At 43.6% G+C, this 15,561-nt stretch overlaps 1 protein-coding gene across 8 annotated transcripts in view; it reads right to left on the bottom strand.

The window, feature by feature from the left end:
• Fs (Follistatin) overlaps positions 1–15,561 on the bottom strand; it is a 122,438-nt gene that overhangs the window by 18,646 nt on the left and 88,231 nt on the right. For all 8 annotated transcript variants that reach the window (XR_015537747.1, XR_015537745.1, XR_015537746.1 and 5 more), the window contains exons 2-4: positions 9,741–9,929; positions 6,014–6,232; positions 1,553–1,777 (exon numbers count right to left, since the gene is read on the bottom strand). Coding sequence is in view for 4 of the 8 variants with exons in the window: in XM_087358331.1 (XP_087214457.1) it covers positions 1,553–1,777; positions 6,014–6,232; positions 9,741–9,929 (633 nt within the window). In the remaining 4 variants the exon portion in view is untranslated. The remainder of the gene's footprint in view (positions 1–1,552; positions 1,778–6,013; positions 6,233–9,740; positions 9,930–15,561) is intronic.

Genomic DNA, 15,561 nt, shown 5'->3' on the forward strand with positions numbered 1-15,561 from the left:
CTGAAACGGAAATGTCGATACCTCGTGATCGTCGCAAACACTCGCATTTCTAGACTTACTTCCCACAACGATGTGCACAGCAGCAACACGCCCCGTGTCCTTGAAATGTCATAGCCTACGGGTGCACGTGTAGAGACAACGTTATGACACGTGTACCACGAGGAATATTTCACTTTACTCCACAACGTACGTCACAAATGAATGAAAAATATGCAACATTTTGTGGAAGTCTGAAATGTCCATCGGAAATGACTGAGTAACCCGTACAAAATAATTATGCTAATTATATGAGGAGTTTGGCGCCTTAAATGTTTCTGGTGATAAAAATCTCTTTTGCTTATTGCGATCAAGTTTAAACTAAGGCAATCTCAGAGACAGATACAATTACCTGACTCCCGTTTAGATTCCACTGTTGTGACTTAAGCAGCAAAGTGAACAGCTGAGACGGTCAGCTCAATAGAGTTAGAAACTCCGCTTATTAAAGTTAGTAGCACGATGCTCATTATTGTTCAGAGGGAAGCAGAATGGCGTTTTTAATCTGCGGCCGAAGAGAGCATCCAACTCCGCGTCATTTGGTTGGTGTGCCAGGGGTCTCAAATCCTCGGCAGCCGCTGCAATCGTGTGCTGCCTTAACAGGCCAGTGGCCACGGGGGGGGGGGGGGGGGGGGTGCGACTAACTTTCCTAAATTGCGATTGAGAAGGAAGATAAAAAGTGGGAGATGAGAGACAAACCTTCAGGTGGGAAACTTTGTCCATCGCGGGCTCTGACGGTAACCTTGAACAGTGTCAGAGTTATATTTACCAGGAACAGGTATTTGCAGATACTCTCCCTGTACATCGGTGCTCATTTCTGCTTCACGCTTGTAATTTTAAGTGGGGGAGGAGTCAGTAATTTCTTGTCCGTCTACTCAAATTATTCAGCTGCTTCTCTGACCAGGATGTATGTAATTCATTACTGTTACTGTCTTATGTCTAGTTGGTATTAATTTTTAAGTTATCTACTTTAGGTTATCTGTTGTGTTTAAATACTTGTGCCTTATGGTTTTGTAATCTTATGAGCTGTTTTATTTTGTGTCGTGTCTCATTGTTTTGTCGTGTCTCATTGTTTTGTCGTGTCTCATTGTTTTTGTTGTGTCTCATTGTTTTGTTGTGTCTCATTGTTTTTGTTGTGTCTCGTTGTTTTGTTGTGTCTTTTTGTTTCGTTGTGTCTCATTGTTTTGTCGTGTCTCATTGTTTTGTTGTCTGATTGTTTTTGTTGTGTCTCATTGTTTTGTCGTGTCTCATTGTTTTTGTTGTGTCTCATTGTTTTGTTGTGTCTTTTTGTTTCGTTGTGTCTCATTGTTTTGTTGTGTCTAATTGTTTTTGTTGTGTCTCATTGTTTTGTCGTGTCTTTTTGTTTCGTTGTGTCTCATTGTTTTGTTGTGTCTTATTGTAGCGCCGGGTATAAACCCATTTGCAGTTAATAATAAATAAATAAATAAAAATAAATTACGGCTAGCCGAGGTTTGAGACCCTTGTACTGTGTGTGTGTGTAAGACCTGGTAATTCTTACGTTTGCAGCGTCCCTTGTAGGCGACCGGGATGGCTTTGCCCCTGTGACACGCGGACTCCTGTAGGTGGCAGGCGCTCTGGTACGTGACTCCGTCCGTGCCGCAGACGGTCCTGCTGGTGGCCGTGCGATCGGGACAGCGCTGGGAGCACCTCACGCAGTGGGGGCTGAGGTTCTGGTCGAGGAGACAATGTTTTCCGGCCGGACATCGAATCCTGTCGCAGGAGCCTGCGTGAGTGAGGGCGGGCAAACGCGGTTACACGGGCACACTGCCTCACTCCGAGCTAACAACGTAAATGGTCTCCACATGAAGGACGTACGACGCACAACACAACATGGGACCTCGACCTTCGCATGGCCTACTGTCCGCGAGACACGTGGATTGTAGACACTGGTTCTTGTCCCGACCAGGCCTCTTTCGCTGCTCTGCTCCTCTCAGCATTGAAAGTGACACGGTTTGCAAAACAGTTACACAGGAAGACATGCTTACTGTCGAAACGGGATTTTTTACCCACCCCTGTTAATACAAGGGAAATAAAAAAACATGCTCATTGTTGTTTGAATTTTACAAGTTACAATGCACAGTTCGCTCTGTAAGTAAGAATATTAAATATTATTACATTCATACATTTTAATTCCCACTGGAGACACAAAACACAAATGTCTAGGTGAGCTTTAACTATGGGACTGAGTTCATGCAACGAATTCAACTGCAGCTAGTCTTATCGCTGTCAATGCATTGAAAATCTTCCACCAAATGGAACGCTGTCTCATACGTCCTCCACCGACCACAGGTACCAACATCACACTCATAGCAGGCTTTAGGTTAGGTTAGGTTAGGTTAGGTTAGGTTATGTTAGGTTACGTTAGGTTACGTTAGGTTAGATTACGTTAGGTTACGTTAGGTTATGTTAGGTTAGGTTACGTTAGGTTAGGTTACGTTACGTTACGTTAGGTTAGGTTAGATTAGGTTACGTTAGGTTAGGTTAGGTTAGGTTACGTTAGGTTAGGTTAGGTTACGTTAGGTTAGGTTACGTTAGGTTAGGTTACGTTACGTTACGTTAGGTTAAAACAAAATGTCTACGTTTTAATGGATGAAAGAATGAATCCGCAGAGCAATGCAAATGGCGGGCATTAATTTATTACACACCTTTCCTGACCAATGCAGTGCTTTATATTCCTGCCCTGAAGAATACTATAAATCGACATTTCTAATTACATCAGTGATCTATTTACCCCCTTAATATACAAAATAATGAGATTTTATTCACTTTTCGAATTACCCCAACGGTCCAGTCTAAAAGTGACTATGTCCAATCTACATTTCTGCTACACCCTCAGTTCTTTCCATCAGCTATTCCATACCTGCCTACAGGTTTTAACCATGGTTTATCGTCTACATTGTCGCTCAATTCCTGCGCTCCTCTTAGGTAACTTATCGCCCACAGTGAGCAGAGTCCTTCTAGACAAGCCGACAGCACGCTCACATACTCTAGAAACCCCTAGAAATGTATTCGCATTTTACGGATTCCGAGCATTCCACTGGTCCAAACCCCTGAGTCAGATGAACCTAATTCACATCATCCCGACTGCCATACGATGTTTTAATATTATCCTCTCTTTTCCGCCTATGAACCTGAACCATTTTCATGTTGGATGTCATACAATTTATCTTAATATTAAATAAATAGAAATATTAAATAAAATAAACACCTAATTTTCCTATTTGTATTCTGATGGTCTTTTAAACAAACATCATGAACAGTATTTGGTTATCTTTGTGTTCATTTCCATTTCATTGCTAGAGCTTCTGTGTTCTACTTCGTGGTATTTATATCACCAAATAAATTAACATTATCAGCAGAAGCCACTGTGTCCCATTCATTTCTCATCCCTCTTTGATGTCTTGAATAATCCTGATAACACGTGCCTAAGAAAAGTTCAAAAGCAATGGCACTAAAGCCTCTCCTTGTTTCAAACTATTGTGAACAGGAAACGTATCAGACATTGTTAACCAATAAGGGCTTTACTTTTATCTCCATTTAAACACATTTCAATTAGCCTAACCAATTTCATTGGTACACTGAAGTCAACGAGAATGGTGTATAATATTTCTCTCACGACTGCATCATAAGATCTGTTTAATTATGCAAGTGGCTGACGGCTTTCGACTGTATTCTCATTCTTTCTCCAGTGCCTGCTGAATGCAGAATATCTTATCAGTAATCCATGGTTTGCGTTTAAATCCACGCTGATAATCCGCAATTATTTCATATACGTATGAATGATGGGCAACATTTTGTACACAGTCGATTAAAAGTGATAATCCTCGATACATACTAAGCCAGTTACATAATCTTTCTTAGAAACATGAAAAATAATATATTTCTTCCATTGTTCTGGTATTTCTTCCTTATTCCAAATACAATTGACAGATTCTGAATCTCAATCATCACGTTACTTCCTGTTTGGGTAAATTCTGCCGGAATTTGATCAATTTGTGATTTATACGCTTCCAAATTTTCAATAGCAAACAAAGGCCCAGGTATTAATTGTGCAGTTCCGTACGGCTCTTACAAAGATCGTTCAGCCCACAGCTGACAGGGGTAAATCTTGATCTACTGAAATTAGAGTGGAAAATCTTCAAGATTACGATTCTCATCTGAACCCTGCGAGACGAAGTTCGCTTACATTTAACATGTCAGTAAACCACGGTTCACATGATGCTTCAACTCCTAATGACTTACTAACGGCAGGAAGTCTACACTTAAAATAAAGTTTCCTTCAGTATTTTCTGAAACCCTAATGAAGTGCACATTATCAGTCAAGTTTTCCTGTTCAGATTTTGACCTGATATCTTCCTGAGATGGTAAAGTTGCGTCATATTGTGATATAATGAATATATATTTTAAATCTTGTCCGTCTAATCACAATAAATTCTTATTAAATATTAAAATATTACAATAATTAACATTTAAAATATTTAAAATATATCAAATGATGTTCTTTATCGAAATATTCGATGATAGTCTAATGTAAATCGAATATTTCGATATAGAACATCATTTGATATATTTTAAATATTTTAAATGTTAATTATTGTAATCACAATAAATTCTTATTAAATATTAAAATATTACAATAATTAACATTTAAAATATTTAAAATATATCAAATGATGTTCTTTATCGAAATATTCGATGATGGTCTAATGTAAATCGAATATTTCGATATAGAACATCATTTGATATATTTTAAATATTTTAAATGTTAATTATTGTAATATTTTAATATTTAATAAGAATCTATTGTGATTAGACGGACAAGATTTAAAATATATACTGATATCTTCCCTTAAAGTCTGCAAAGCTTACTTCCTGAGACTAAATCTCTGCGTTTACAACTTTTGTTACGTCTTGTTTACTTATTAACAGGCCCTTCGTCCCACCACTGTCACCTTGATCCCCGTCTGGACGAAACTGTCTTAATTAGCATATCGCAACCTTGCTCAGTCTCACTGTTAAGTCTACTCAAATCTCGATAACATTATGTAAGATACGATAAAACTGACGTAGCATCGTTGTCCTTTAACAAAAACAGCAGTGAGTAGAATACGTGACTAATTTATTCTGACGGAAGACCTCAATAACATTTCACTTAAAACAAACACAATTTTGACCGAGCACAATTGTATGTCTGAGTACGAAACAGAACAGTGAGTAGTTAAACTCCTTTTAACACGAATTCTACATTTGCTATATTATAACTAAAATAAAATACACGCCCCTTTGAAAACGCAACATTAATTTGAAGGCGTATTGAGATCAGCTGTGATGAGCGAAGCTACTTTAAAAATTTAATTTGCAAACATAAATCACTGAAACACATTATGCTCACACAATTTAAAGAAATACTGAAAACAAGTCCGTAAGACGGTAACGTAGGTTCCTGCATTTCAACACAACATAAACGGATTGCGCAAGAGCGTAGAAAGGACAGAGGCTGTATTTTGCCCTTTGGACACAAAACGTAGCTCGAGACACCCGCGGCCAGGGAGCGAGGACCCTCGTTACCTCAGAGCTGCAGTGAATGAGCCAGAAATCTCTGTTTCTCGTGACTCATCACCAGAAGTTAGCTACGGGAGGTATTTTAAAACAACTGCACGTAAACTTTTAGAATAACTAACTCCCTGGTAGCAAAACCCACAGGTTTAACACCGACAATACCAAAGTCCGCCATCGGCCACGATCCTGAGCCAATTCCATCCATTCGCCACCCTCCCTAACATCCATCTTGACGTCGTCCTACCATCTCCTTCTTGGTCTGCCCAGTGGTCGTTTTCCAGAAGGATTCCCTACCAAAATCCCTGTATGCGTCCTTTGCCCCCCCCCCATGCGTGCTACATGTCCAGCCCATCGGAACATAAACATACTTTCGTAAGGCAATCGGCTACAGACGACTTACTTTGGCAGTGGCCGTAGTACGCGACGGCTAGCGTCGCGCTCTTCCTGCGACACGCCCTCTTCCGGAGGCGGCACATGTTCCTGTAGGAGCGTCCGTCAGTGCCGCAGACGGGGCCTTTGTGGCGGCTCCTACGGCAGTCCGGGGAACAGACGCATTTGGGTCGTCCCCGACGTACGACGCACTTCTTACCATCGCCGCACTCGACGCCGGCACACGACTCTGCGACAAGAAATGCGTTTCAAAAAGAACAACCAGAAATGCTGTCTCAAATATGACACGATCACTGGAGAAAAGCAAATTAACAAACAAGCAACAGCTGACAGTCGCAAAGCAATTATTTGAAATAATATAATTACAATAAACATACATAATGGACAGACCCGTAAAATCACCGGGGTATAAAATTATCAGTAGCTATTGAGGCCATACGAGGGTGGTTCAAGTTCGACCCGGATTCTTTTTTATTACGAGAGACGTCTACACCACAACGACAAAATACTCTTCGTGGCAGATGGTGGCAACACTGCTTCCACTCCCACATACACGGACTCAACCTTCGCGTCTTCGCATTAGGAGCAGCACAAGATGGCGTCAGACCCTGTCACTCTAAAGTCGAGAACAGCGGTGTCAGACAAAGTGAGACCGGGCGAAGTCCCCCAGTCACGCGCAAGTGTCCACGATTTTCTGAACCGTCTCGTCGAGGACCTGATTTTGGTAAACAGGCGAACTGCAATGCACCGCGTGACGTCGCCTCCAGAGCGGGCGCAGATGTTGGAAGGGCAGCGTCTACTGTTCGAGGGTCCTGAAGAAGCCGAAGGCACAACGTGTTCCTGTGTCTGCCGACCATCTGACCCGGACTGAACTGGAGAGAAATCCACTTCTGCAGCAAAGAGTAACTTGTCACTCCAGAGTGACAGAGGTCCACAAAGGTCCCTACGACCCAAAAATCGTGTCTTGAGCTCGCAAGGTCGGTCCAAGTGTCTTTGGTATTCAGATGGGGCGAATAGTCTAGATTCTCTGCCACCTCATGCAACAATTAATGCTCAATATTACAGCAACTTGCTTCTCAACGAAGCGCACGCAGGAATTCGCAAGGAGAGGCCCGAGAAACTGTCAGAGGGGGTCAATCATCCTGGTGCATGACAACGCACGACCTCATACGGAGATTTTGACGAACGATGACGTCAGCGATCTCAATCTGCGGAATCGTGAACAAATTCCTTACAGTCCAGATGCAGCCCCTAGTGATTATCACTTGTTGGACCAATGAAGGAGCAGAAATTCATGGCAGACGGCGAATTCACACGAGGTATCCTGTATCGGCTACGTCAGTGGTCCTACTTCTTTCTACGCCGCTGACATCAGAGCCTTGCCACGGCGATGGCGCAGTGTGCCACTGGAGAGGGACGATATATTGAAAAGGAGAAACAGTTTGGTGATTCTGACGTGTGTTTTGTGTAAATAAAGAAAATAATAATTTCCTCCTACGGCGACATTTTCTAGCCAGCCCGCTCGCCCGATCTGTCGGCCTGCGATTCCTTTTCATGGGGCTACTTGAAAAGCGAAGTATTTGAAACAAGTAAAACCTCAAAAACAAAATTTCTAAAAAAAATAAAAATGAATGCCATATCACTGGCTACGTTAGCGCGCGTGATGGAAAGTTTTATGAATCGAATTTGTCCAAGTGTTTCTCAGCAATGTAAAACTTGTATCTTTCAATCGACATGACTTTAAATAAATCTGAATAAACTGTGGTCGACTAGGGCAGCGTCACAAGAGCCCCGCTCTTTCGAGGTCACTGTAACAGATCAAGCTTCTGTAATCTTAAAGGTACAAGATTAAAACCCGGCGCTAGTATGAAGTTGGTCAGATTCTGTCATCGAGTGGCCAGCGCGGTACCATTGGGCTAGACAACTGCCCAGATGACTAAGCCAGGCGTTTAGGCCCGTAGGGAGTATTTATTTCCTGATTGCTCTTAGACTTGGGGCAACTCATGCGCGACTATCCCAGTTCGTGCGAAATTCAAGGTCCCAGAGCAGACAGAAAGCGTGGGTTACCTTACCGTTAAACCCATGCGTTCCTGGAATCACAGATGGAAATTTAGAGGAGTTTCGAAGTCCGCCAGTTACGACGTATTTCAAACCTCAACGACCAATGAGAATCTTCAGAAATTTAAAATGTTCCAATGGAATTTTGAGGGTTCTTTGAACGTTTTGGGTTCTAAACGCGTAGCCTAAGCAGTCCGAGTTGAACCATACGGACAGAAAGACAGACGCGGCTCTGAAGCCACTACGTTCTCGAGTTACATCATGCAGGGAAACAGGCGGACAGACATGGTCAGACCAATACGTAGTTACATAGATGCGCACTGAACACCATAATTTAATGACGCCTGTACCTTCATATGGCCACTGCGTCCACAGAGTAGAGAACCTCCCAGTTATACAGAGTCGCGCGGAGTTGGGGTCGTATCTCAGCACGTCTAATGCCACCCACCAGAAGCACTGTCTCCGTCATCAACTGACTGATTAATATTTCGTCAGACACGAAAAGGCGGCTGTTGTTCTTCAAACCTTTTTAGCATCTTAAAAACCTTCAAGAGAGGCCCGAAACCATCACAGAAGAGAAATTATACCGAAACTACCAAAATTTATACCGTTCGTTAAATGGTTAGGTTACAAATGAAAACAGACAGGCACGCGGACTCCTGCTATGTTTACACGAGGACACGACTCTCTGACAAAGTGTCCAGCATGGATCTCTTTCAGGCAGCTATCTTGAAAATAAAATATCTTTCGAACCTTCAGACTGATTCACATCCAACTATAAACACCAAATTCACTTCTAAATATTACAGACATTCGAAGAGACAACACAATACGACGTTATTATGTTTTTCCGACATCGGGCGACGTCAGCTTTCAAATGACAGGCCGCAGTGGACCTCGGGAGCTTCCGGTCGCACACAGTTTCAACATACACAAATATACGTGCGTGTATACATATAATAATCCGTGGCGTAAGAGCCCTCTGAGAGCCAAAGCCGAGTAGCTGGCTGCTGGCCTCACATTCACGATCATCCAACCAGATACAGGGTGACGTGTGGTCAGCACGACGAACCCCCAGCCATTGCTAGCTTTCATGACCGGATTAAGCTAATTATCGTAGCTCCCCAATTTCCTCACGATGCTGGGTTGGCACCGGTCCCATACACTGGTCGAAAGCTCATGAGAAATTGCTTTCCCCGAGACTCGAACCAGCGCGCATTCACTAGCCTTGTAAGCCTGGGGTCCCGGGTTCAATTCCCGGTGGTGCTCAAATTTATAGCTTGTGTTGGGCAAGGCCGTGGTCTAGGCATCACGGAGTTTTCCTCCGGGGGCTTCCCCGGTTTCTCCGTGGCATCCCAACAATTACTCCACTCACACACAGAAGAAGGCAATGGCAAACCACTTCTGATCATCTCTGCCAAGAATGTATATATGTATGAGCAGGTCCCTGACAACCTAAAGAGGTTTGAAGGATCCTGTTCATAATATATGGACCTGTCGTCAGACAGAACACTACAAATAAAAAAAAATACACACTACATATTACTTTTTTAAATCACAGTAAAATGTAGGGCTAACCAGGTCTGAATTAAGCTCCTGTAAGCCGTGTACAAAAAGATTAATCTAAATTCGTGTTTGTGTTGATCTTTGCCACTGCGTTTAAGTGAGGAACAGCGCACCTTTGCAAGCGTAGCAGGACACCCCACCGCCCAACACCCTCCAGAAGAACAGCGTGCCGGCGTCCAAGTCTTCCGAGCTCCAGGCCGTGGCGACGCTGTCCGACGCACAACACTCCTCTTTGCTGACCTTCTCGTTGAGCAGCTCCGTGCAGCGGCCATTACGCACCATGGCGGACCAGCAGTTGCCACCTGCAACACGCGGAGAACACCCTGTAGATAGCACCATCAGGAGATACCTGCCCCGGCTGAACCGGCCGTCTCCTCAGCAGTGGTCTCGACATGTGACGGCCACGTTGTTCCGGTCACCATTCATAATCATCTTCCCATTACATTACTGTTAAATAACCTACGTATCCATCAAATTTATACTGCATTAATAGCCTGAAACGAAAGATTTCGACGAGGATATTCGGGGTTCGAAGCGGGTCCTCTGTACAGTGTTAGGATATACGTAGAGGCATTTCGAGAATATCACCCCTTCGAGGTTTTGTTTGTATATGAAGTTGAGGTTCGTTACAGTGCGGGTAATGTATTAACACATTCAAAATTTGATATGCATATAAAAACCTGAACGCTGACGGGACACTTTCCTCCAAAACGTTCATACCGCGAAGAAGGCTAAAATATATCAAATCCCGGGAGACCAATACCTCAATTTGTATAATTTATGATTTTCTATGGCTCTGTTAAACGGGCCAGTCTTGTTGTTGAATGCGGAATCTAGGAAGTTACAGAAAAGAAAATAACGTCTTCAGTGGCTTTTCGTTCGTAACATTGAAATCAGCCGGTCTCCTGTGATCTGCCTGATACTACAACTAGACCTAATAATGATGATAACGACCAAGAAATTACAAGCCCGACATCAGACTTCCACGTAAAAGGGAGCATAATTGCTAATTGACGCATCAGTTCCAACTGACAGAACTGAAGTGACGTGAAGAACGAGGCAGAAAAAGTGTCGTAATGCATACACCGATCGAAATACAACGCACGCGCAATAAAAAGATGACAAGTGATGCCCACGTCCGTAATTACAGGTGCAACTCGTATCTTATCGCGATCATCTGAAACCATTTAGATGGCATAACCTGGTAAAATCACCAGCCACGGTGGTCTAGCGGTTAGAACGCTGGCCTTGTAATCCTGGGGTCTCGGGTTCGATTCCCAGCGGTGCCCGAATTTATAACTTGTGTTGGGCAAGGCCGTGGTCTAGACAACACGGAGTTTTCCTCCGTGGCATCCCAACAATTACTCCATTCACACACAGAAGAAGGCAATGGCAAACCACTTCTGGATCATCTGCCAAGAACGTATATGAACAGGTCCCAGTCCGAGAAAAGGATGGAAGGATCCTGTTCATATGGACCTGTCGTCAGACAGAACACTAAATAATAATAAGATGAGGTGGTCTAGCGGTCAGAACGCTGGCCTTTTAATCCTGGGGTCTCGGGTTCGATTCCCGGCGGTGCCCGAATTTATAACTTGTGTTGGGCAAGGCCGTGGTCTAGGCAACACGGAGTTTTCCTCCGTGGCATCCCAACAATTACTCCATTCACACACAGAAGAAGGCAATGGCAAACCACTTCTGGATCATCTGCCAAGAACGTATATGAACAGGTCCCAGTCCGAGAAAAGGATGAAAGGATCCTGTTCATATGGACCTGTCGTCAGACAGAACACTAAATAAATAAATAAAAATAAACCTGGTAAACTGACGTCAATTTTGACATCAGAATGCATCCAGAGGAAAACAGCAAAGTACTGCTTCGTTACTTACAAATTTGCCACAAGCTGCTATGCAATGATCATGAAGGACAAACGTCATTCAACACGTCATTTGTCTTGTACGAGCTACATGAATTTCGACAATGTCCGTAATGGAAGACACCTGATTTTGCCACTGACAGCATCAAGCATTGAGATGTCGTCTGAAATAAACTGTTCTAAAATTTAAACAAGATCGAAAAGCGCATTCCACACGCCTTCTTTGTAGCGTGCATTTAGAAGCGTTAAATCCGCATTGTTCGTTAGTTACCATTTTGGCCACCAGATCGCAGCTCCTCAGTGTCCACCTCACGACTTTCCGCATCCGTCATTTTGTTGTCGCCGTTCGTAGGATATTAACAAATACGAATTTTAAGTCGTGCAGAATGGCACAACCTCAACATCAAATTCCATCCAAATCCGGCCAGTAGTTCTGGAGTTTAATCGGCTGGACAGAAATGGCGTTCTCACTACGCTCTTCGTGCAGAGAACGCACAAAGGCAGTAACAATTGCCAAATTTTCTTCGCATACTTTGTGTTATCGGAGTCGATAGACGTAAAATCATTTTATGTAACTGGGGCATAACCTGGCTTCGACCAAACTAAAGAATTTACAAAAAAAATATGATATGCTATCTTAAAAATATGAATTATAGGTTATGAAACAAACAAGCCCTAGTTACCGAGAATACACAAAATCACCACGCCAATGAAAATAATTGATTATCTAACACAACACCAAGACAGTCTGTAATAACAATAAATAATAATAATAATGATTACGCATTATCGATCAGCCGACCAACAGCTGTCGTCTGCCTGCTCGTTACGTCAGAGCTTCATTCACGTAGAACGTAGTACGACCACGTGAGCGGCATCCACTGACGCAACAAGGACGCGCACGGATATAACAACATGGCTGGCAGAGCAACTGCAAGGTTATGTTAGAAGCAGGACTGCGAAAGTGCCGGGAATCAAGCCCCGCCGCGTAGCCTATACCAAGATCCCAATACGTAAACATCTGCCTCACGAACGGTCTGAAACAAAGGGAGAGAGTTCTGTGACCACTGCTTTTAAAATTGCTTGAGAATACGCCATCAGAATAGCCACGGTGGTCTAGCGGTTAGAAAGCTGGCCTTGTAATCCTGGGGTCTCGGGTTCGATTCCCGGCGGTGTCCGAATTTATAACTTGTGTTGGGCAAGGCCGTGGTCTAGGCAACACGGAGTTTTCCTCCGTGGCATCCCAACAATTACTCCATTCACACACAGAAGAAGGCAATGGCAAACCACTTCTGGATCATCTGCCAAGAACGTACATGAACAGGTCCCAGTCCGAGAAAAGGATGGAAGGATCCGGTTCATATGGACCTGTCGTCAGACAGAACACTAAATAATAATAATAACGCCATCAGGTAGAGCCAAGGAAACTGAGAGGAACACAACAGCGTCTGGTCTTTGCTGATGACATTAATTTATCCAGTGGATCATGCAGAAAACGCAGATTCTGTGTTAGATGCTAGCATGGAGGTTGGTCTGGAAGTCAACGCAGAAAAATCTTAGTACATCTCGTAACTACACTGCAAGGGAGTTAACAAATACTCCAAAAAATGTGGCAAAGTTCACAAAGTTTGGGAACAACAGCAAAAACTTAAATTGAATTCTCGAATAAGATGAGGGCACATGAAAACCGTAGAATGCCTGCACCTCTCAGTTCGGAATCCCCCGTCTTTTTGGTTGCCGTATATAAATTTTGAGATCAAAAAATACGGAACTGTAACTTCGAAAATGGACGTCTTCTGGGTTGTAGCGCCGTTGAGGGGGTCTGAGAAGAGACGCCCGAACGCGCACAGGAGAACCGTCGGACGGAAGAGGGTTGAAGAAATGACAGGAGGCCGCAGACTGAGGGAGGACCTCGGCTATTTGTACTCTTCACCATGAACTTAGGGACGATCAAATCAAGAAGGAAGGGGTGGGAGGAGCCAGCTTTATTCATTAAGGGTAAATTTTAGAGAAGTGGAAAAAAAAAGTTGCAACACATCTGCGGTAATTATTCTTGGCCTGACGAAACGCTGTAACTTAAGATGTTACATTATGATAAAGTGCACCAAACACATCGGATCATTCCAACCCTAAAGGGTTTTCAATGTCGAAGACGTCTGCGGCAGCCCTGACCAAGCATGGCGGCTTCGAAACCTGGTCCTGACTTCGCTCGCCTCGGGGTAAAGGCATTTCACTTTACGTTCCTTAACGTCCTGCATCCTGTCCGGGAGGTACTAGGTTTGAATATCGGCTCGTTGAATAAACACCCAGCAACACTAATTAAAGCACTACACTCAAAAGCTTGAAGTTCGGTTCATATTTATTCAAATAAACTGTATCAGCTGAGCGTGTTACATACCATCCAGTGGTCAGTTGCCTGTGAATGACGAGTTGGAAAGAACTGGCATTGGCTTGTTTAATAGAGTTATCGTGTAATGTTTATGGACAAACTAGGGAAAACCACGACCCCCCCCCCCCGAGACCTCAATCATTCGCATTTCCGCCAGTGGGGCGTCCTCAGAATTAACGTTTATTGTTTTAAGGTACGCACATAGATGGAGTCACAACTGTCCAGCTACCAGCGCCGCGCAAGGAGAACTGCGGAGTTAGCGGCGGTCAGGTGTACCCAGTGTCAGCGTACAGAGCGAGCATACTGTAGCACTGTACAGCTTTCGTACTTACTTACATGGACTTACGGGACACTCTGTATATTACGGAGATGTTAGCCAACTACATGAATGGTAATTTAGTACCTACGTGAAAAGCAACGATGTATAAAAGCAGACTGATGCTGACCTAGTGCATCACAGCGTGTTATGATTTTAATCAGTGATCCGCAAACCGATTTTCACTGGCGAAACACCTTAATTTTTCAACGACACATAAAGGCACACCAGGAAATTTCGTCTCACGAAGAGGGGGGACGGAACTGAGCACGACGACAAATATATGCATACATTTACAACACTGACGTATAAGAATGCAGGAATATGAAAAAATACAACACATGTTGAATAAAACCATCGGTGAAGAACCTGTGTGTGTTACGAATTCTAATTAGGAAAGATAAGTTATTGTCTTTACTGAGTATTACGGGCGAATATGCAAAACATTCAGCGGAATACTGATCCAAAAACGAGATCACACTGTAATTCGTGCAGAAGGTAAGGCGAAATAAAGAAAGAAAGGCATACGAGGTGCGATCGGAAAGTTTCAAGACTGTGTCAATAGAGGGCTAACCGGATGTAGTACGAGCTTCTGCCGCTAGGGGGGTGCGGCCTACATTCATAGTGAATCAGTGTGCCAGCCGGCATCATCGAATTAGCATTTGTTTCTTAGTTACGGGCGTTTTGGTAGTGCATTACACCGACCCTCCTGCGATTTCGGAATGGCGTGTGCATCAAATTTTGCCAAAGACTCGCCAAAACGGCTACGGAAACCTATGAAATGCTAAAGCAAGCATTTGGGGAGTCCGCAATGGGTCGTGCACAAACTTTTGTGTGGCATTCACGTTTTAAAAATGGCCGAACCTCTGTCGATGATGACGAGCGTTCTGGACGACCATCTTCGAGCACAACGCCCGAAAATGTTACGAAGATCGACGTCGTACCATCAACGACTTGTGCGACATTGTTGGGATAGGCTATGGGACCTGTCTGCTGATTCTAAAGGAAGAACTCCACATGCGACGCATCCTGTCTGAGGACCAGAAGCAGAATCGACTTCTCGTTTGTCAGGAGCTCAAAGATCTTGCAAGAACCGACCCCAACTTCCTTTCTAAGCTCCGTGTGACTTCTCCCTCTTCCCAAAGATGAAAATTCAGCTAAAGGGAAGGAGATTTGAGACGATAGAAGAGATTCAGGCAGAATCGCAGATGGTGCTTGACAGGCTGACAAAGAAAGATTTCCAGGGATGCTTCCAGGCTTGGCAGCGGCGCTGGGATCGTTGTGTTCACTCCCAGGGGAACTACTTCGAGGGTGATGGATGAATTTAATACCTGAGATAAGTGTACGGGTTT

This window comes from Zootermopsis nevadensis, unplaced genomic scaffold (assembly GCF_977971745.1).
Source record: "Zootermopsis nevadensis isolate Lab colony 2312 unplaced genomic scaffold, Znev_1.0 Znev_ptg000030l, whole genome shotgun sequence".
NCBI lineage: Eukaryota > Metazoa > Arthropoda > Insecta > Blattodea > Termopsidae > Zootermopsis > Zootermopsis nevadensis.